The sequence below is a fragment of the Ixodes scapularis genome, unplaced genomic scaffold (genome assembly GCF_016920785.2).
Source record: "Ixodes scapularis isolate PalLabHiFi unplaced genomic scaffold, ASM1692078v2 PGA_scaffold0__279_contigs__length_252992795, whole genome shotgun sequence".
NCBI classification, from domain to species: Eukaryota; Metazoa; Arthropoda; class Arachnida; order Ixodida; family Ixodidae; genus Ixodes; species Ixodes scapularis.
Genome location: NW_024609835.1, coordinates 41,561,260 through 41,582,406, shown reverse-complemented (window position 1 = coordinate 41,582,406; position 21,147 = coordinate 41,561,260). Strand labels below are relative to the sequence as shown.

The 21,147-nt window shown below is 46.3% G+C and overlaps 2 protein-coding genes across 5 annotated transcripts in view; one reads left to right on the top strand and one right to left on the bottom strand.

Moving 5' to 3' along the window:
* Positions 1–1,923: 1,923 nt before the first annotated feature.
* On the top strand, positions 1,924–20,566 carry LOC8034039. Of its 3 annotated transcripts, none has more exons than XM_029969560.3 (9): positions 1,924–2,281; positions 3,116–3,304; positions 3,395–3,524; positions 4,983–5,388; positions 8,767–9,400; positions 10,584–10,826; positions 17,477–17,597; positions 18,088–18,202; positions 20,402–20,566. In XM_029969560.3, exons 1-9 carry the CDS (start codon positions 2,254–2,256, stop codon positions 20,516–20,518), a joined length of 1,983 nt encoding a protein of 660 aa, XP_029825420.3. In that variant the 5' UTR covers positions 1,924–2,253; the 3' UTR covers positions 20,519–20,566. The 3 variants fall into 3 exon arrangements, with proteins under 3 accessions (XP_029825420.3, XP_029825424.3, XP_029825422.3); XM_029969564.3 differs by having other exon boundaries at positions 1,924–2,285; XM_029969562.4 differs by lacking the exon at positions 1,924–2,281 and adding an exon at positions 2,406–2,674.
* Positions 20,543–21,147, bottom strand: part of LOC115311009 (tetratricopeptide repeat protein 21B) — a 30,552-nt gene continuing 29,947 nt past the window's right edge. For both annotated transcript variants that reach the window (XM_029969552.4, XM_029969559.4), the window contains one exon: positions 20,543–20,683. In XM_029969552.4, the coding sequence (XP_029825412.3) occupies positions 20,606–20,683 (78 nt within the window). In that variant the 3' untranslated portion in view covers positions 20,543–20,605. The remainder of the gene's footprint in view (positions 20,684–21,147) is intronic.

Sequence of the window (21,147 nt, the reverse complement as noted above, 5' to 3'; positions counted from 1 at the left end):
TTATGACAACCTCTGGCAGTGTATCTTGTTGTGGTGATGTGCCTATTTTACATGGGTACAAATGATACAGCACAGGCTTCTGTGCATTATTTTCTACCGTCTTCAAAGCAGCGAGGCTTCAAAGGTACAAATAAGTAAAACCTTAGGATATGTTTTAATATATATACTTGCCACAACAAGTAGTTTGCGAAATTCTTTTACTTTTTTAATGCATTTTGTCATCTACACTAAGAAAGGGCACACCGATTGTTTGCGCTTACAAGCTTCCTGAGAATTACGCTAGGATATATGGAAGAATTTATGTCTGTGCCTTTGAAAGTTTCAACAGTACTACAGAGAAACAACGCTTTGATTTGCATGTGACGTCTGCGACACGAAAGAAAGGGCAGCGGAGAAAAACTCACTGGAGATAAGCTCACCGCAAAACTGTCCGATGTAGAGAAAAGCTCACTGACCTTTTGACGGATGTAGAGAAAAGCTCACCTACGAACTGAACTATGCTGGCATGCCTTATGCACATGCGTTCATTCTGCACCTCACTAGCAGACTATATTTTTAAAAAATATAAAAAATTGTAAAGCCTCTTTACTTCACATGAAGATGGAGGACAAGCGAAGCTGTTATCATTACGACGTCTAGGACAATGCCTAGAGGACGACATCTAGGACGACTTCTAGGATGACCTCGAGGATGATGCCTAGAGGACGACGTTTAGGACGACCTTGAGGACGACGTCTAGGACGACCTCGAGGACAACTTCTAAGACAACCTTGAGGACGACGTCTAGGATGACCCCAAGGATGATTTCTAGGATGACCTCTAGGACGACCTCGAGGATGACGTCTAGGATGACCTCAAGGACGACTTCTAAAATGACCTCGAAGACGACGTCTAGGAGGCCCGCAAGGACGATTTCTAGTATGACCTTGAGGACAACGCCTAGGACGACCCCAAGGACGACTTCTACAACGACCTCGAGGACGATGCCTAGAGATGATAACAAGGGATCAAGACCTCACTATCTAATAATGCCAAGGAAGGCTGACTCACGCTGGTTGCCCCCTTTTCTTATTTTTATTTATTCATACTTGCCACGACCCGCGGACACATTTCTTCCGAAATCCTAACACATAACAGCTTCGCGGCAAATTTTTTTTTCTCTCTATTTTGTTTACAGCAGAGCGACTTGGGCTGGCTTGATAGAAACAGCGTCTCAGCTGAGACTGTGTGAAAGAACACACTGCGAAAGCCAGCGCACGAGCTGAGGACTCGAGCCGGGTCTCAAGAAGCTCGCACGCCCCTGCCTTTCCAGTGCTTTCTTTCACCCAGTCTCAGCTGAGACGCTGTTCAAGCGAGCCAGCCTTGATGTCAAGTATGTACCTTGACGAACATAAACAAAAAATTCACGTTAACTCATTAAAATATATATATATATATATTTTTTTTTTTTACTATACTCGCTGGCAGCTTTCTCTGGCAACGCAGTTAATGCTAAAGGAGAGGGTGCACCAACCGCTGGCATGTACACGCGGTTTCCTCCTCTCTTGGGATTGTTTCAGAAAGCTGATATACAGGGTGTCACAAAAGAAAATTTACACGGTCTTTTTTACCGCAAAAATAAACTAGGCATCGCCGAACGCTCATTCTCCGCCCAAAGGTAGCGCTATAGGTCACAACCAGATGCCAAAGTTTCAGCCCGATCCGATAACTTAATCAAAAGTTATAAGTGAATTTCTGAAAATTTCAATGGGAAAATGGCGGCCGACGGAGTTTTCAAACAAAACGGGCGAAAACGGGCTCCATTTTCCCATTGAGATTTTCAGAAAATCACTAATAACTTTTGATTAAGTTATCGGATCGGGCTGAAACTTTGGCATCTGGTTGTGACCTCTAGCTCTACCTTTGGGCGGAGAATGAGCGCTCGGCGATGCCTAGTTTATTTTTGCGGTAAAAAAGACCGTGTAAATTTTCTTTTGTGACACCCTTTAGTGCGGTGGAAAGTGCTCATTCGGGGCACAAACTTACGTAAAAGTCTGTCCCCGAATGAGTTCAAACATCTACGTTCTTGCCCGTGTCCTTGCGCTCTTTTAAATTTTTATGCACAAACTTATTCGATTAAAGTTTGGAGCTGCAGCCTCAACCCTTTTTCGAAGTAAATTACAAAGAACCGCATCGCGCTAACTCTGTTACACGGCCTACCTGGCGGTACGCCGTATTCGAGGTGTGCTTTTCTCCGGGAATGTCAAAAGACTGATGAGTTTTTCTCCGGACCCGCACAAAAGTGGGTGAGCTTTTTTCCAGTGAGCTATTTCTCCGGGATTGCGAAAAAGAATCGAAACCGAAACAAAATAACAAAACATAAAATATGCAATATAATTATGGAAGCGTAAGCTTTTCAGCTTTTCTTTTTTATGTTACTTTTTTTGCATGCAGAATGAATTTCTAGTTGTACTTTGTTTACTTTCTCTTGCGAATAATTAAGTCGGAAGTACCTGACGTTAGCAGTTTTAGCCTATTTCAATAATTAAGTTAGCAACACAAGCATACTTTTTTTTTTTTTTCATTTTGTAAGCAATGTGCTCCGGTGAATGAATTCGTCTACATGTGGACCTTTGAAGGTCTTCTGTTTTTTAAATCAATTTTATTGCCATAACGCTTCTGAATACTGCAAAAGGTAAGTATTCGGGCAAGCAGCGTTTGTTTTATGACCTTACTCATCCTCTATGACCAAGCTTTAGCAACGAATATTGCCGCGATTACTGAGACGCTTTTGGACACTGGTTAGTTCGTTTAAACATGATCATATTTAAAATAGATAAATAAGGGACGCCAGAAGTGTGTAGACACGTTGTACACGTCCCTTTTTTTCTGTATTATAGTTACGGGATCTTTAAGTATGACCATGACCGCGGTGGCGTTTATTACGAAGAAACCGCGGATTCGTGCTGATACCAAAAAATCTGCGTGGTGTACACACTTTTTTTAGGCGCATGCCGTACCTACTTTGCGGAGTGCACACTTGTTTGTTGTCGGTTCATCCCAACCTTTTTTTAATTTCTAACTTGGCACTGTACCTTTTTTCCAAAAACAAAACTGCCGTGTGGGGAAAAAAAAGAAAACAAGATGTTTGCCAAAAGAATCCCGTTCGTCATACATCGATGCTTGGCACAACGGACGTTTCAAGCTGCACAACTGAAATTGTCCAAGTCCTACACCTCTGATGCGTCAGTGGACAAGCATCACTCGTTGACATCTCGAAGCTCGAAGTTGGCGCTCACTTCTCAAACGACGCTGAAGGATGCTGGTAAGTGCCCGTGAAGTCGTCGCACCGCAGAAAACAAATGATGACGCAAAAGGGTTGGCCACATTTTTTTGTTCCTTCTCGCTTTCGCAGACATCATAACGGAACAGCTGCACAAGGCCAAGTCCATCGACAAGGTCCTCGAGCTTGTTAGCCAGCACCACGGTGTGATGAATAACAGCCAAGTGCTGTCTGCATTTGACTGCCTTTTTGAAGCAGCGAGGTAAGACTCGAAGACACTAAACAAGTGGTAGTGCCGGTTTTGCGGCATTAACCCTGTCATTTTTGGTACTATCACTGACAGAATGAGAACGGCTGGGAGAAGTTTCAGTTGTCCCGCCCCCGGCGCAAGCATTCCACCTTCGATAACGCTTCAGCATTATCGAAGGTAGAGGGCCGGGCATTCAACCTTCAGTTCTCACCTGGTCAGTGACTATGGTTGTATTGGTTTTTGGAACTGTAAGGGCGCGCATACAGTCAGTGGCATTTGAACAGGGGAGAGTGGAGAGGGGGTCAGAAGAATCGCTTTTTCACTTTTAGATATTTCCAGTAAACAATTTAAGTGAACGGGTGATGAATCAACTTTCCTCCTTCCGCTGCCGCCTCATCTCCTGAGCTCTTCCGTTGCCACCGCACAGTTGATGTGCTCAATTTCGGCGTAAACAATGAAGGGCCTCTTCAGCCTAAAATGGGGGTTGTTGGTTTTATATAAAAACCTTGTGGCAAGCACCAGGACCTTCTTGTGTAAGTGTTTATAAAATTTCAGCTTGCAATTCGAATGAAGCATGTAAAATGCTTCTGGAGATTCCCGTATTGCAACTCGCTCGATAAACGTGCCGTGGCGTAACAGGATCAGGATGCCGTCTCCTTAGGGTGCTCCTTCCTCCGCCCTCCTCGCCATCTATACGTTGCTTCCTCTCCCGCTGTCCTGCCTTATTGGCGTTGCGGGGGTCGCATCGCGCATCTCTGGTGTCTTTTCTGAGAACGGCTCAATGTTGCAAAGGAGGGGAACCGAAGAGATGTGACGTCATGATTGGTGGCTATAGTGTCCTGTTACTTCACAGATTTCGTTGAGAGAGGAAACGAAAATCTGCACATCAAAATCTGAGCTTGTCGGATTAATTTCCTGATGAAATCCTAGTTAATTTAGTTAGATAACTTCGCAGCGTAATTGATGGTACGTAAAACTGTGCGAGGCGTGAAGATTTACGATCGCTACTTTTAGGGTTGGGGAGAGGGCCAAACTAGGTTCCAGAAGAGAGATCATAACAGAAACCAGAGTTCATGGTCACATAGTTCCATGTTGGAGGAGAAACTTCTTTGTGTAATCATTTTGCTGTAGTGCAAGGTTCCTCAAACTTCGAGGAACACCTCTCTTGATTGATTTTCTTGTAGACAATAATGCATATGTTAAGGAGTGTTTGCCACATTGTCTGTATCAGTGGATGACTCAGATCTTCTAAAATAATGCTCAGACTGGAAGAAGACTTTACCTAGGGGCAGCGACGGTTGAGGAGCTTTAGGAACTCAGGGAACACCCTTAGAGTACTTTGGAAAGCCCCTGGGTTCCTAGAGACTCAGTTTGAGGACCTAGGCTGTAGTGAACAAAATAGGCATCAAGGCATTATTTGCTTCCACACCCTTCCTTCCAACCGTGCTATCTTGATTTTCTTCTCCCCAGGGAAGCAGGGACGACAGACTACACGGCCATCACATCGCAGCCAAGCTTTCGGGAACTGTGCAACCGGGCCCTGAAGCGCATGCGTTTCTACGAGATTGAAGACACCATCTCGCTGTTCAAGATGGCCACCTTCTTCAAGATCCCCGCCAACACGGGCCTGGTACAGGCCATTGCACAGATGCTGAGGCACAGCATCAATACCCTATCCCTCCAGCAGCTCATGTTCATCAACAGCCTGCTGGTGCAGCAGAAGAACGGCTCCTCACTGACCGAAGCACTCAAGATGGCCGTGCCCCTGGTATTCCAGACCCAGCTACCCATTCAGCTGGACTTCACCAACGCGGAGGATGTCGTGCAGTGCTTCAAGTTTGCCTACCAGAAGGAGCTCGACCCTGCGCTGATCGAGGTGTGAGCACTTGTGCAGCCCCCAAGCTGACCCTTGTAGTTGCTGCTCTGCGTGATGCCTTTCGTGAATTTTAATTGCTGCCACAATTAAGTTCTACAAAGGCTTAAGGCCCGTTCACACTCTTGCGACCGAGTACGACTGAGAGAGACGAGATCTCTTAAAACTTCTTAAATGTTTTTAGAATGAGGGAACACACTGGCATTGTGGCTTCATCTATGCGGTGACCCTGGAACTGCATTTCACAAGAGCGAAGGTTTTGCGGGATTTTCGAGATCAAATGTGCGTAGTATCCATAGAAAGGCTCGTTTATAACATTGATAAAAGTTATTCGAGCCAAGAAAGAAAGGATAGTGCGCGAGAAATAAAAAGAAATATGCCGGACCGCCGAGTTTACACTGCTTCCCAATAGATGGCGCCAGTGTGTTTTCTGGTTTAAGAAGTTTTAAGGAACCCAGGTTTAAGAGGTCGCAAGAGTGTGAACGGGCCTTTAGTGCAGTGGCATAGCCAAGAATACTTTGTAAGCCGGGGTGGGGGAGGTGGGGTGAGAAAAGGGGGGCGGATGCAAAGGTGGTTAGGATATCCATGACTTGAGGGTGTGGGGAGAGGGTTGGTGCCATGCCTATGCATGTGCAGGCATGTCTCATTAATATGGATACCCCACTATATAGACAAAAATTTTTGGGGATGAACTGGATGAAAAAAGGGCCTTTATGTCCCATTATTATGGGTGACTTACATTATGAGCGATTTTTCGAGAAACGGATGTCTCCATATTAAAGGGACACTGACGGGGTATTTATGCTCGCCAAGGTTTTTATTTGTTCATGACATGCGAGAGCCCAACTACCCAGAAAACAATTTGCTGCTTGAAGTCTGTTTTCTTTCCGCCGAAAAGCCTCCGATCGGGAATTGGCCGGTTTGAATCTCGCTCATTCTCTTCTCTGTGGTCACATGCCGTTTTCTATGGTTTAGACACAACCACCATATATAATCAAAGTCGTGGGTCATCGAAGGCACAAACACAATATTAAAGATATAAAAGAAATATGATACCCATTTTTTGTGGCTTCTAAAAAGCTGCAAATACATTGATTGGAAAAAAAAAGAAAGTTCCACAGCCACGTGATTTTTGCCAACTCTTTCCTCTATGTTTCTTCTTCGTCCCCAGTCCAGTTTCAATTTCGATTTCGAGCAGTTGCGTTTTTTTTTTTTTACTTTATTAAAAATATATGCGATGCTGTAGAAAAATATTGATTGGGTAGTCTTCCGACACCATAATGAATCACCTGACAAAAATCAAAAAATAAGTTTTGGGGAATGTCAGTGTCCCTCTAACGAGAGGGGACTGTTAGAGTATTTGGGGGGGGTTAGGCCTCATAAGCTCTGCCATTGACTTTGCCCCTGCTGCAACCACAGTAAAAAAAGTTAGGCTTCTCACAGAGAGTTTTTTACTTCCCCATTTAAGTGATGAATTAAGGCATCCAAATTTAAGATTAGTTATTTGTTATTTTATCAAACCATGCACATTTCAAATGCATCATTTTCCCCTCTGACAACCAGGCAACCAAATCTTGTAAGAAATGCTTTGCACAGCCTATCAATTGTGCACAAAACCTTTATTTCTCATTAGGTGAAAATGCATCAACAAGTTTTCTGAAACTACAGTATTAGCAGTAGTAAAAAAGAATAAGGGCAGGGGTGTAGGCACCAGTGGTCGGTAGTTCAATAGTATATTCATGGTGCTGTGCTCTTATGAACTTGCTGTGAAAGATGATTGAAATGCTGTCAGAAAATGATCAGTATCTTTAAAAAAGTGCATGAAACATTATTTTAAACCAAATTACAGTTAAATTAACACAAAATTACACAAAATGTTATTTTAAACAAAAATACCATTGAATTACCATGGAAGTCCATGGAATAAAAGTAATTGCAAAACTATAGAAATGTAGGCCCTCTAGACTTCAAGAAACTATTGTAGGGTCCTTAACTCTCCCTGAAGTGTTTTGGTAGTGTCACAAACAGTGAAAAACACGCACACACACAAAGAAAAAGAAGAAACAGCAGTAATTTTATATGCTAGTTATAAATATCAGAAAACCTTTGGAAACCTCATCAGAAATGTGTATAAAATGCCTCTGAATATCCACCTGAGTGTGGTCGAAAACTATTCAAAAATTTTGAAAACCCGTTGCAACCCATAAAAGTTAAGCAAGCTTTTGAGGTGCTAATAATAATAATAATAATAATAATAATAAAATCTTTATTCATCTTCAGTATACATCCAAATCACTGCATATCACATCTGGATCCAAAAAAAACAAAAACAAGACCTAAAAGAGTTGTTAAAAAAAACACTTTAAAATAAAAAAAAAAAAAAAATATATATATATATATATATATATTTATTTCCAATTGAAAGCTTCAGAAAACAATCGTAATAACAAAAAGCCTGATAGCTTGATAAAATTACATTTTAATCATTCTCTGTAAAAAGCTCTTTATAAACAGGAATAGCTTATGTAATTATTAGAAACTGCTGGAAGAGTGTCAACAAGTTATGGGGAACTTTAGAAAATAAGCAGATGACTATGGAGAAGTAAGATATGAACCATCCAAAAGGAGTGATTAACCTTAAAACCACTCAGTATCCATATTACTACATGGTAATAGCTATAATTACCTTAGAGAACTGGACAGGATACTGTTATCAATTTTGTGTGACGTGTCCATTGCGACAGTTTTAATCGGCTGCAGGAGTTGTTTTTTTTATTTTACTTAGCTATTTAGAGGATTTAGTGTCTAAATTATGTAGAGTCTAGAAGTGCATGTAGGTGCCCTGCACATAATTCAGAGGTACTACAAAAAATAATATACAGAGCTATCCCTTTATGCTTAATAGTTGTACACCTCTGCAAGGTTTCACCCGACTTCCAATTTTCATCGGAAACCCATTGCCTAATGAGCCATCGATAAAGCTTTTTTCCCAGGAGGAGCGGCACGGGGCTTGCCGCTGAATACGATCGCATTGTAAAGCAGCCATAAATTTAGCAGAAATCTGCCACCCAACCAAACCAAATTAGGCGTTTATGTCCAGACAGCATAAGGTCGGCATGTCTTTCAGGTGTACGCTGTGGATAAGGAATTTAGCCTGTGCCGTACGGCTGCTAGCCTGTGGTGTCTAAAGTGCATCGCGCAGTAGTGATATACGACCACATGCCGTTAAGATGCCCATCCGGATCGAAATGGGCAGGAGTAGGGATTGAACCCAGAATCCCTGGGCTCTGCAGCACGAGCTTTTGCTCCACGTGCTCCGGGCGGCGGTGCGCCAACACGCTCGGCCACCGATCCCCCCGACCCTGCCACCCTTGGTTCCAGAAACTGGCGGTGTCCCTGCTGTCGCACGTGCCCAATCTGACGTCCGAGCAGGCGGCCACCCTGGTGCTGACCGTTGGCCTCACGGCGCCGTCGGCGTCCTCCGCCATCCCGGGAGTTCTCGACCTGGTTACAGCTGCTGAGCGGGTCGTCGTCTCCAACCTTGGCTCGTTCCCTCCCAAGGCCATCCGTGCCTTTCTGTCCTGCTTCATGCGTGGCTTCTACTCCAAAGACCTGCTGGAGGCCCTCGTGCGCAAAGGCATGCAGGAAGGCTGGGAGCTCTGGCAGATGTCGCTGCTCCTCCAGGGCTGCCTGCGCGCCAAGTACGCGACTCCCGAGCTCTCGGAGTATGTGGCAGAGCGGGTGGTGAAGGAGGCGGGGACGGTCTCCGACGACGGCCGCGTCTCCATCGTGGTGTTTGCCCAGGCCGCCGCGGCGTGCCCGAAGAACGCCCCGACGTTCCGGGAGGCGGGCCAGGTGCTCGCGCTGTGCAGGGATAAGCTGCACCTGGCCCAGCTGGCCGTGCCGCACCTGTTCGTTTCGACGGCGGTGAGCCTGGCGTCGCTGCACTGCTACCCCAAGGAGGTGCTGGACGTCGCGTTCAGCGAGGAGTTCCTCTCCAAGGCCAGGTTCAAAGGTGCGCTACCGCTTTGCCAGGCGCTGGGAGAGGACTGTACGGCCAAATTTGGGGGTTTGTTGTGCCAAAAGACAAAGGGCATCTTGCACGCCCCGGCGGAAGACTAAGGATTAATTTCGACCACCCGCGGATCTTTTGGTGTGCAACCGAAATCTCGGTTGCACGGTGTTTTCTCCTTAATAGGTTTCTGTCGAATTGTGGGCACCTCGGCCAAGACTCAAACCTGCCACGCGGGGATTTGTGGGGCGGTGCCTTGCTTCGGAGACATCGAGGCGGAGAACTGTACAAGTTGGGAAGTTTATGGTGTCCGTGGGAAGAGGGAACTGCTTGCTCTTTTGCAGCAAAAAGAGAAGGCATTATTTTTTTATGTAGTCCTCATTTACTTATTTAGCCAGAGTTTTGTTGGAGGCTAGCATTAGTTGGAAGCAGTATCATTTATTTTAGTTAATTTTTGTATTAAAACTGTATGAATCAAGACAGAAAAAGCTACACTGAGATGACAGTAGCATCGTTTGGCTTACCTGCACTGCCTGCGCCGGTATTGTGTATTGAGATACGACCGGTAGTACACTGCTCTACACTTTTCTGCACCAGTGCAGAAGTTGCAGGTAAATCGAACGAAGCTAGTACCATTAGCCAGCCGGTAAAGTTGTCTCCTGGAGTGCTGTATTCGCTTTGCTGTCATGAGAGTAAGCGTGGGTAGACGCATGCAGATGTGGTGTTTGCTAACGTTCTGTGCAGTGCTAGCTCAGCGGTGAATCAATACTACAGACAGCACAGCACCGAGTGGGGAATGTATTGGCGCTGTGGCGCTGATATAGCGCAAAGTCAGTGCCGTATCAGCATAAGTTGCATTTAATTTTTATCACTCTTAAATTGCCCATTTTTGCACTCTACATAAAGGGAGAGGGGGGATTATATAAAGTCAAGGAGGAGCACTTATACATACAGGATACGACTCAGCATCTGGCCAGGTCTTGTGTTTTAAGCATGTCTCTGAAGTCATCAGTGTTAGATAAAGCAACGAGTCAGCGCTCTTTCTAGCACTGACTGATAGCTCTGAGGTAGCGCCATGCCAGATGCGCGAGCAGCCCTTGTAGTGTCCCGCTTAGGTTTGGGCGCCGCGAGCCCATTTGTGCGTGCACCACTCGTGATTCGGGCCGTCCGCTCCTGCCGCGCCCAGTGCCCCAGAAGCGCTGGGCTGGCATGCTGCGGGACCTTCTGCAGCTGGAGCAAGGGGTGCGCATCGAGCTCAAGGGGGGCTACGAAGGACCCCTGCTGCCGGAGTCCCTGAGGCAGGAGGCCATTGCCCTGGTGGCCAGGGAGAGCAGCACCCTGCTGCCCCTCAAGAAGAGCCTGGAGGTGGCCCTGGGAGGAGGCCAGTTCCTCAAGGCCGCCCTGTGGACGCGCCATGGCTACTTTGTCGGTGAGGGCAGCCATGCCAACAGTCGACGGCGATTTGCCGTCCCGTTTGGCGGAGACGCGGAGCTTATACTACTTTTGAGAATGTGGTAAACACGCCGGTCGTTTACCCCGAAGCCGACTGTGCATGGAAGCGAAGTGCTGATTGGACTAGTCATATCATATGCTGACCTGTCGCCATGTGATCACACTCTTGCCCATACCCAGGCGCAGAGAGGAGCGATCAGGTGAAGAAAGGGAGTCTGTCGACCGCTTCAGAGAGTGCGTAGCTCCCCCTGTATCGTCGGCTTAGGTGTGAATGGAGTATGGGCCTCTCTGCTGGATAAACCTTCCGTCACGTTATGGTGCCCGGAATGCGTCTTGGATCGGTCTGTTCACCCTGTCCGTCCCTGAAACCTACGTAAAGTTCCGAAAGAATGCCCCCCCCTAAATCAAGAGATAAATGGTGAAAAACATGGAGTGGGCTATCTTTGGGGATGCCACAGCAAAACTTAATCAAAAATGAATGATAAACACCCTGGCACCGGATACAAACCATGTGACGTTGGAACTGATACCACAAATCGCGGACACCGCAAAATCACATTTCACGATGCAATAAACACACAGGAATTCACTACAAACTCCTTTGTCAAGGGAAAGAATATTGCAGGTTGCAAACGCAGCAGATCCACGTTTCACGGTGCGAAGGACCTGCGGGAACTTGCCGAGAACTTGCATCTCGCGGGAATGAATACCACAAATTGCGAACGCTGCAGATTCTCAAGTTTTATGGGGCAGTAAACTTGTGGGAATCCGCTACAAACTTGCCTGTCACAGAAACCGATATTGCACGCGCAGATTGTGAACAAAAACGCGTGAATCCGCTACAAACTCGTATGTTATGGGAACAAACACTGCAGATTACGAACGCAGCAGAATCATATTTCACGATGCGATATGCACACAGGGCAAACGCACGTAAAATCGAAATCGTGCGCGCAGATTACGGACAAAAATGCGGGAGTCCGCTACAGACTTTGTCACGGGAACGGATACCGCAGATAGCAGACGCAGCAGATTTGCAATTCACAGTGAAACATGCGTGCAGGAGCAAATCGCGTGTTACGGAAGCTGATATCGCACTTGCAGATTATGGACAAAAACGCGGGAACGCGCTATGAACTCACATGTCAGATGTGCCAGTACAGCAAATTGCGCAATTCATGCGGTTCCCGTCGGACATCACATGACGTCCGACGGGAATCGGGGGGGTGGGGGATGTTTCGGAATTTTTATGTTACAGATATTTAGACAGAAAAACAGGATGGGTAATCTCTCGGGGACGGGGATTAAAGAATGCTCCACTGCATCGATGGCTTGATGATCCAAAGGAAAAGTTGCCGCTCATGTATACAATCTTCAAGGAGCGGCTCCCATCGAGGTCACAGCATCGCTCATCACGCCAATGGCTCCTGCTGCTTTGAGGTTTATTGCGCTTGAACCGTCCAAGTTCCCCAGTTTCGGCAATCTTCAGGCCCCTGAGGGGTTTGTCGACAGCCTGGATTCTGTCTCTTTCCTGAATGGCTTTAAGCCTGAAGGTCGGCTGTCTCACAACAGTGCCAGGAGCCCTCGAGGGCAGCACGAAACTCTGGTTCCGTTTCACTGGGAATTTCACGGATTGAGCGGAGTTTGTCGCAGCATACCGGGGTTAGTTTGTGCCCATTGACTTGAAAAAACGACTCAAGAAGAAACTGTGCCATCATACCCAACCGCCACAGGAAAACCTAACCAGTTTATGTATGTCATCGGAGCATATACTACAAGCGGCTCAGGAAACCAGTCACGGACGCCGAGAAAGTCAACCGGGTGCTTTGTCACATGCATTCTCAATTCCATGACTTCGCGGAAGGCAAAACTTGCTAACTTGGAAGAGCTTGCCCAGGCAGCAGATGGGCTCATGGAGAGACCGTGGCAGCACCTGCAATATGTGCCTCCACCGCCGTCCGGCACTCAAATGGAACGTGACCTGGCCTTCCGCAGCCAATCGACATGTGCCCTTTCATCTGTTGTCCTGCCGGCAGCTCACAACACAGCCCTCGCAATGACGGGAGGGGCGGCTTGCCTGACATTTGCAGCCTTGCTAGACACCGGTTCCAGCTCAAGCCTTCTGGGGATGCCATTTGTGATGACTGCCCAGGCTAAGGGACAAAAACAAAAGAGGGGCGTCCAAGTCCTACACCTGGCAACTGGATGGTCGCAGTGCACCACGTCACTCTGATATAAGATTCATTGGGCAGGCAGCTCTAGATGACAACGCTTCCTTTGCATGCCTAACTTGTGCCGCGTCGGTGTCCTTCGGAGAGACTTCCTCACTGTATCCAGCGTTTCAGTGCATGTGGCTCTTTGTGGACGGACTGTTGGCACCAAGACATAATTTGTAATACCATATGTAAAAAGCATGAATTTTAACCGCACATTCTTGGCGGCGCAGAACTACTGTCTCGACAGCCTCTTCGCAGAACAACCAATCTCATTTGTGGTATCCCACCCCAGTGCCGCAGCAGTTGACGGAAAAGCATAGCCCGTGATCGGCTCGCTTATGAAAGAATTTTTTGATGAGTTCAAGCAGGTTTTCACCAAAGTTTCTGGATGCACATCACTAACCAAGTACAGGATCGAATCCGGGGATGAGAGGCCATCTTGTTGCAGGTTGTGCCCGGTTAACGCCCGAAAACAGGAGATCATAGACCGCTGCATCCAGGACTTGTTAGTGTAAGGACTAAAATGTTGAAGTAACAGTCCATGGTCTAGCGTACCAGTGCTCATGGCCAAGAAAATGGGGGGCTTTTGGCTTGCTGTGGACTACCGACCCTTGAAGTCCCGCATCAAGGTCCCAGTCTATCCCATGCTGCGCACCAGTGAGGAGTGCTAGTTCGTCTGCTTCTTTTGCAGGGGTTGTGGTGACGTCAGAACGCCAAGTTCTGATTGGTTCTGAATGAAGGCTAGTGGGTATACCTCAAGGCAGCTTGCTTTGAGGTCTACCCACTTTCCTTCAATCAGAGCCTATCAGAGCTTGGCGTCTTTCTGACGTCACTGCAACTCCTGTGCAAGAAGCAGATGACTTGCTCTCCGCATTGGCTCCTGGTGCAGCTGGGCAGTGCGCGATGGTCCACAAGCTTCGACTTGTTGCAAGGATTCTTTCTGATTTCCGTTGTCAAGAAAGATATACCGAAGACCACATTTATCTGCCGTCAAGGCACTTTTGAGTTTACTAGGATGCCCTTTGTACAGGGTACTGCAGGACGTCCACCGCAGCTTCGCCATGCCATTCCTAGACGACGTGCTGGCGTATTTTCCAACCCTAGATGAGCATATTGTGCATGTTCAGGAGGTACTAGGGCGTATCAGAGCAGCCGGTCTTGCAGTCAACCCTGACAATGTCCAAGTATGCTGCCAAACCTTCAAGTTTTTGGATCACACTACCTCTCCTGGACAGTGCAGGCTGGACCAAGGAAAAAAATGGCTGGAGTGTTGGACTAGCTATGTCTTCTAATGGTCAGGCAGCTACAGGCCTTTCTGGGACTGGTTAGTTACTACCGCAACTTTATGCCACCATTTTCAACCATGGCTCGTCCCCTCACATACCTTTTAGGGCACAAGCAAAAATGACAGTGGCATCAGGAGCGGGCATTCACCAGCCTCAAGCAGATGTTTGCCGGCGATGCCATTGTGAGCCTACCTGACCGGAATCAACCTTTTGTCGTAGAGACTGATGCCAGTAAAGTAGGCATAGCTGCGGTGCTTTTGCAGCAAGGTCCCTGTAGATTTCAGCCCCCGTCTTTCATCAGCAGAGTGCTCAGCAATGCTGAGAAGAACGACACAGTCCAGGAGTGGGAATGCCTTGCAGTGGTCAGTCAGGCCCTATCTCGAGTTCTTCAACTTCGTGATTTATTGCAACCACTCCTCTCTCTCCAGATGTTCAGTGCTGAACAAGCCTCTGCTCGTGTAAGGTGGTGGGCCCTCCGCCCCCAGGGCTTCAGCTGTAAGATCAGACACAGGAGAAGATGTTCGAGCATCCCCGCAGATGCGCCCAGCAGAGCACCTGTCCAACTCGCTGATTTGCCTGACTGCAGCCTCCCAGAGACACTATTTCCCCTCACTGCACCTGACCCTGACCCGTGCATCAGCTTTGAGGCGTATGCGACAACGCTCTTGGTGAATGACATCAGTCTACTGAACGATGCAGAAAAGCTGGCTTCTGAACTGGCAAAGGACCATCTGCTGGCCACCCTCAAAATAATGGTTCAAAGTAGAGATCTCCCAGAGGATGCCCCAAATTCTCGCTTGCTACAAAACCTGACAAAGACAACTGAGGTGGATGCACTGGACTACTTGCACAGCTTGGAGGAGAAAAAAGGGTGCCGTGATTTCCAAAATACCTTCGTGGACTGGCACTGCAGATAGCCCACGACCGTCCTACTAGCACCCACGCCGGATTCTTCAAGACTTTGAGGTGCATCTCAGGTCATTTGGTATGGATCAGAATTTGGGCTGACATTGCCAAATACGTCTGATGCTGCCGGGTGTACCTGCGCACGAAGGCCCACCATCAGAAGCCAGGGCGTCTAACGAATAGCCAATGTGGTATGGGGCCTCTGCAGAAACTTAGTGTGGACATCGTCAGCCCCTTACCCACCACACCTTGCCGCTTCAAGCTCCTGCTGGTGGTGATCGACCGATTTACGAAGTTCATAGAGCTCTTTTCTCTTCGGTCTGTCACAAGCAAGACCATTGTGAACTGCGTGCTCGGGGTATTTTGCCGCCATGGTGTACCCATGGCTATTTCAAGCGATAATGGTAAACCTTTTGTCAGCGGATTGTGGAAGGGACTCCTCCAACGTTGGAAAATCACAGATCGCCATATGGTACCGCACCGGCCTGCCGGACAATTGTTAGAGCGGTACAACGGAACGGTCAAGGAAAGTCTCGGGGCCTATTGCACCGACCATAGGAACTGGGACTAAAACATCCCTGAAATTAATTTCGCAGTGCAATCTGCAGAAAGTTTGGTCACAAGCTACCCACTTGTGTTCCTTCGTTATGGCCGAGCACTCCGTACCTTGTGGGAACCGACGCAAGACGCAGAGGACACGGAACCACCTGATGTGGCATGCCATGCGTTTGCGGCAGGGGACATTTGGACGCCTGCAGCAAGCCCTGGAGTGTACGAAAATACACCAGGAAGCGGCCAAGAAAGCACAGGAGGTACAATGCAACAAACGTCGGCAAGCCCTCAAGGTGGGCGATCTTGTCCTTCGAGACATTCACACCCTGAGCGACACAAACGAAGGTATCTCGGCAAAACTGGCTCCTAGGCGTGAGGGACCCTCCCATGGAGTGCACCATGTTGGAGAGAACGACCTCCTCCTGAGCGACCCAGCTTCAGGACGTCGCCGTGAAGCGGCACACGCCGACCAGCTTTCACTCTGCCATGAACTATGAGCAGACCCACCACCAGCCACTGCTTTCCATCTGAAGGGGGAGTGTTTTCAGGGAGGAGAGGTAGAAGGAACCGAGGAGAGGAAGAAGTGAGATGGAGCTGTAGTAAGGGTTTGGATGGAGTCGGTTGTCTTATTAAAGGAAAATGTGTTTGAAGGATTAAGCCCCAACAAGATGGTTTACTTTTTTGTACCGCTGAACTTTGGCAAAGTGGTATTCATGGCATTGCCACTGTGGTTGTCATTCCACCACACACACGGGGCACGGATGGGTCTCGACACAAAACAACCATTGCAACACCACTGCGGAGGAGCAAGCGCTACTCCGCGGAGCGGCAGCGGCGCCAACCGCCGGTCACCGCTGCCGCCGCCGCACCGGACGTGCGAAGGACATGCACGGCCACTGCCACCAGCGTGCAGCAGTGTGCAGCGGCTCATTATAGAAATGTTAGCCCACCTGATCTAAAGCGCTAGATAATCAGAATTTCGCACACATCTTTTAATTCGACCCAATTTTGCATGTCCCGTCAAGGTCGAATTGATGTAAATCGACTGTACTACGTACACTTCACGCTTTCCAGTTCTGTGCCCTTCCACCTTATCCGTCTCAAGCATTTGATCCCCTCTCGTACGAGTGTAGGACGTATCTTTTCCCTCTGCTAGTCTCTTGTTTTGTTCCTTCATTACTATCGTAATTCGGGAAACGAGAATGCTAAGAGGCTTAACTTGCTTATCTGCAGAAAACCAAGACTGTATGCTTGTCTACAATAAGAGTCAGGCAAACCGTGCTTGCCTTGGCTCTCTATTTTTGTGCATATTGGTGCATAGATATGAGTGTTCTATGCTCGTTTTCACTTCAAAAAACTGTATTAATTAAGGTCCGACCCCTCGCGGATCATTACTAATTTTCCCCTTTATGCGAAGAATTAAGATATATATAGGTGTATTTTAGATTAGATATGTGTTATCTTATCAAGACATACATGCCAAAAGCATTGCTTCTTTCTCCAACAACCAAATCTTGTAAGAACAATCGCGTGGCATATGAACAATGCGCAAAACCTGCTTTTTTCTGGAGTCGACGACGAGCATAGAAGCACCTTTTCTTACTTTGCAGAAGCGATCTGTTTACAATCTCCTTTATCCTAACTGTATTTCTTGCGCAAATTTGCAGACTTTGCTGTGGTAATGAGAAAGGGTGAATATCCAATGGCCATCAACATGCAGCCCATGCAAGACGAAGATGGAGAGTTTTCTTACATCGAAGACTTGACTGTACCTGAAGATTCTAAAATGTAAGTCGAGCCCGATTTTCGGAAAATATGCAGGGATCCCTTCACTGATTTAGTCTTAGCACAACTTGTCTATGAAGTTTAACAGTATATTTATTAGTAGCGGGCACCTGCTGCATAAAGTGCCTTATAATACAGCAAAACAAAGATTTACTTCGTAGGGACATTGGATTGTATGAAATGCAGCATGCAGGAATGAACACCGGTGCTTTATCGATTAAACCTCACATTCTCTATTATTCTGAGCCGTTGCAATGATTGGTGTGAAATTTGTTTACAAATGAGACAAGGCACTCTGCCCATTTTGAACTGTAAGATGCTTTCAGGCAGCTAATGTTTCATTTCCTCCATCAAACCTTCAGTTTGATTAACAAAGCTCTGAAACCAGTATGCTTTGGTGCAGCGGTAAAGTAGTTAAAATAATACTTCGAGCTGATGGTACAAATGTTTGAGCTGATGGTACAAGCTATATCTTTTCCCTGTTTCCTTGCAGTCTTACTGTGGTAACTGCTGATGCAAGTAGCTACTGGAGGGACACGGCAGCTCTGCGAAGAAGCGTTGTCACCAAGCTGCATCACCTATCCACATTGGGATACTGCCCACTTCTGGTGAGTACTGCAGTCAGTCTTTCATACTTTTGTGGTTGGTTGACCGAGAGCGGTCATTGAAAGTGACCTGTTTGGTAGTTCTTTTACAGGAGATGTCCTGGAAGCGTACAAAATTTTTAATGTCGCTGTCCTTTAGTAATGAGACACATTTAGATCAGATATGTTACGCTCGCCTATCATGCAAATGTTTGCAATAATGTTGCCTGTCTGTGAAGTGCAGGAGGAATGGTTTACAAAGTACCGTAAATGGCACTACTTAGTGGTATATTTATTTCAAAAATATTTTTAAAGCTGCTTTTATATATATAATCACGGGCATTTTTCATCATTGTACGGCAGTCTCCAAAAAGGAGATAATCGAAAATATGATGACGATTGAACCATACTTGATTGAATGAATCAGTGTCTTACGAAACATACGAAAGCCAAAATGATTGGCGGAGCCAGGATCCTGGTTCCGCCGTTCATTTTGGTTTTCAAGTGTTTCGTAAGACTGATTCATTTGATCAAGTACGGTTCAATCATCATCATATTTTTGATTATATATAAATATATATATATAAATTTCTTTTGTTTTTTCAAAACTTTGCGACAGCAGTTGGGTGGACCATCAGCACTCCTAAGAATTTATTAGGTCAGCCCAAAAATGTCAAATGTTTGCAGTAAATTTTTTTGCCGCTCGTCATGAATTTGCTGCACATAAACTATACTCCCTTTCACCTTGCGTACGACGCTACGAGCTACCCTAGCCAATCCCGTTTTGGGGACGTAGCCCGTGATACGCTTTCCGAGCGTCACTGTGACCCCTCTTCAAGGTCACGTGACTCTCACACGGCCTTGGATTGGCTTCTATGGCTCATAGCATCTGCTGCGCTCAGACGTTAGGTGAAATGGAGTATACTATATACCGCAAAATACCGACCATGCGCACATTCCACAATAAGCGCCCATCCCTCAATTTCGTAACATTCGGAAAATACACAAAAGACCTATCTTCACATATTAGTGAACTGAGGAGTGCCCATCCCCCGGTTTTACGTGATTATCTCGAAACTTTGAGTGGGTGCTTGCTTGGAATTTTACGGTACTCTGCAAAAGTGTAGAATACAGTGAGGCCTCAAAAACTAGAACTGTTCGCTTCCTGGGAAAACTTTTTATAGATAGTGAGGGGCAAATATCCACTTCCGCGCCGACAGAAATGTAAAGATTGAATTTTAACCAGATTCTGAATGCTGGTACCAACTTCACCGAGGGTTATTCTCTATAAAACCATGCCCCAGACATCACCATAAGCGTCCTGAAGGCTTGCAGAAGGGGAAAGATCTTGAAGTGAGGGGATGCTAATTATTATTAAGCTGGATGGTTATTTGCAGCACTAGAAAGAGAATGCGTACCGGGAAGTTAATTTCTTAGTCATGCATGACACTTTCTGGTTCAAAAATTGTTTGGGCACCCACAAGAAAACAGAGGGCACTGTTTGAAATTTGTTTATAGTATGTATGCACTTTCTTCTTCCTGGTCTGGGGTTTGGATGTTTGAGGTACTAAAGTGAGTGGTGTCTTAGTTCCTCCTCTCCCCTCCTCAGGAAAATGTTCAAAGATTAAGGGCTTACGTGTGAAAAATTCCATTCCTTGGGACCTCTTCCATATGTCGGGGTGTTTAGTAATTTGAGGTCTTACTGTATTCACAGATCCTTGTGAAATCTAAGCAGAGTTTCCTCTATGAATATTTCACATGCAATTTCAACAACGATCTCTAAAGCTCTCTTATAGTACCTTAAACCATGTTTGCGAGTGTCAACTTTGCAAATCAGCCATGCACATGGGAAATCTTAAAATAGGAAAGCCTATAAAAACAAGGGACTGGTAATGGGAATGAACTGCAACGTCTCAGGTACCAAGTGCAAAAGGCCATGGGTTCAGTTCTCACCACCAATCCCCCCCCCCCCCCCTTTTCCCTTTATTTTTGTTGTCAACGTTTTTACATTTTTCACATGCGGGGTCGATTGACGGGCAGACTCGGACTGCACCAGAATAAGGCAACAGCATTATTCCTTGATTTATTCGACAAATGCAAAACAGCTAGAAAGTGGATGATGATTGAGTTGCCTTGTGCTGCTCCTTCAGCTTGTGTCTGTACTACAATTTGAAGCCTGTCATATAATTCCCATCCTAACATTTTTTTTTTGTATGTGTGCAGGTAAATGTGGATCAGTGGAAGTCCTTGATGGACCACGAGAAAATCCCCTATTTGATGCGAGAAGCAAAGGCTGTCTTGAGCGAAGGCGATGCTTCGTGGGCAATGCACATGAAGTAGTGTATAGGCTGCATAGCAGTGTTAATAAACCAGTATATCTTTACGTGACACCTCGTGTTCTGCTTCGAATGCATGCAGAAAAAATAATTAGGTTCTGAGGTTTGAACGGGCCTTCTCCAGGATGTCCTTTTTGATCTTTGGATAGCTGGGGCATTTTGTCAGCACCTGGCAAAAGGAAACAAGGAGGTCTCTGATAAGTGTGCTCTTCCATGCATGTGCCACTAATTTACACAAAGTCAACAAGGGAGAATGCTATTAAAGTAAAAGAGAAGGGGAGTTGTCCAGGAACAACATACTGGTACAGTAGTAGGATCAATATAGAAAAATAAGGAGACTAGAGCTACTACACAGTTTTTCCTATCTTGTAATCTTTTCATTATAGGGCTATTACTATATTAACTTTAATGACTTCATTAAACATAGCCTATGTGTCAGACTGGATGTCCTTAAGAAGTCATTTCTGAGAATCTCATGAGTTCGATATTAGAGCTGACAAACCCTATATCGCATTGCCTTTCTACTCTGGAGAAGTGCAATGCAAGAAAAGTGCACTGTATGGCAAAAATATGCTTTGCACCTTTGATATCCTACAGATAATCCCTGGTTGAGAATCACCATTACAGATCCTG

Coding starts and splice junctions, on each gene's coding strand:
- LOC8034039 (XM_029969560.3), top strand. CDS start 2,254: ATGAGTTTTTCTCCGGACCCGCACAAAA. Junction 9,401..10,583: donor CTCCAAGGCCAGGTTCAAAG/GTGCGCTACCGC, acceptor TGCCGCGCCCAG/TGCCCCAGAAGCGCTGGGCT. Junction 17,598..18,087: donor GTACCTGAAGATTCTAAAAT/GTAAGTCGAGCC, acceptor GTTTCCTTGCAG/TCTTACTGTGGTAACTGCTG.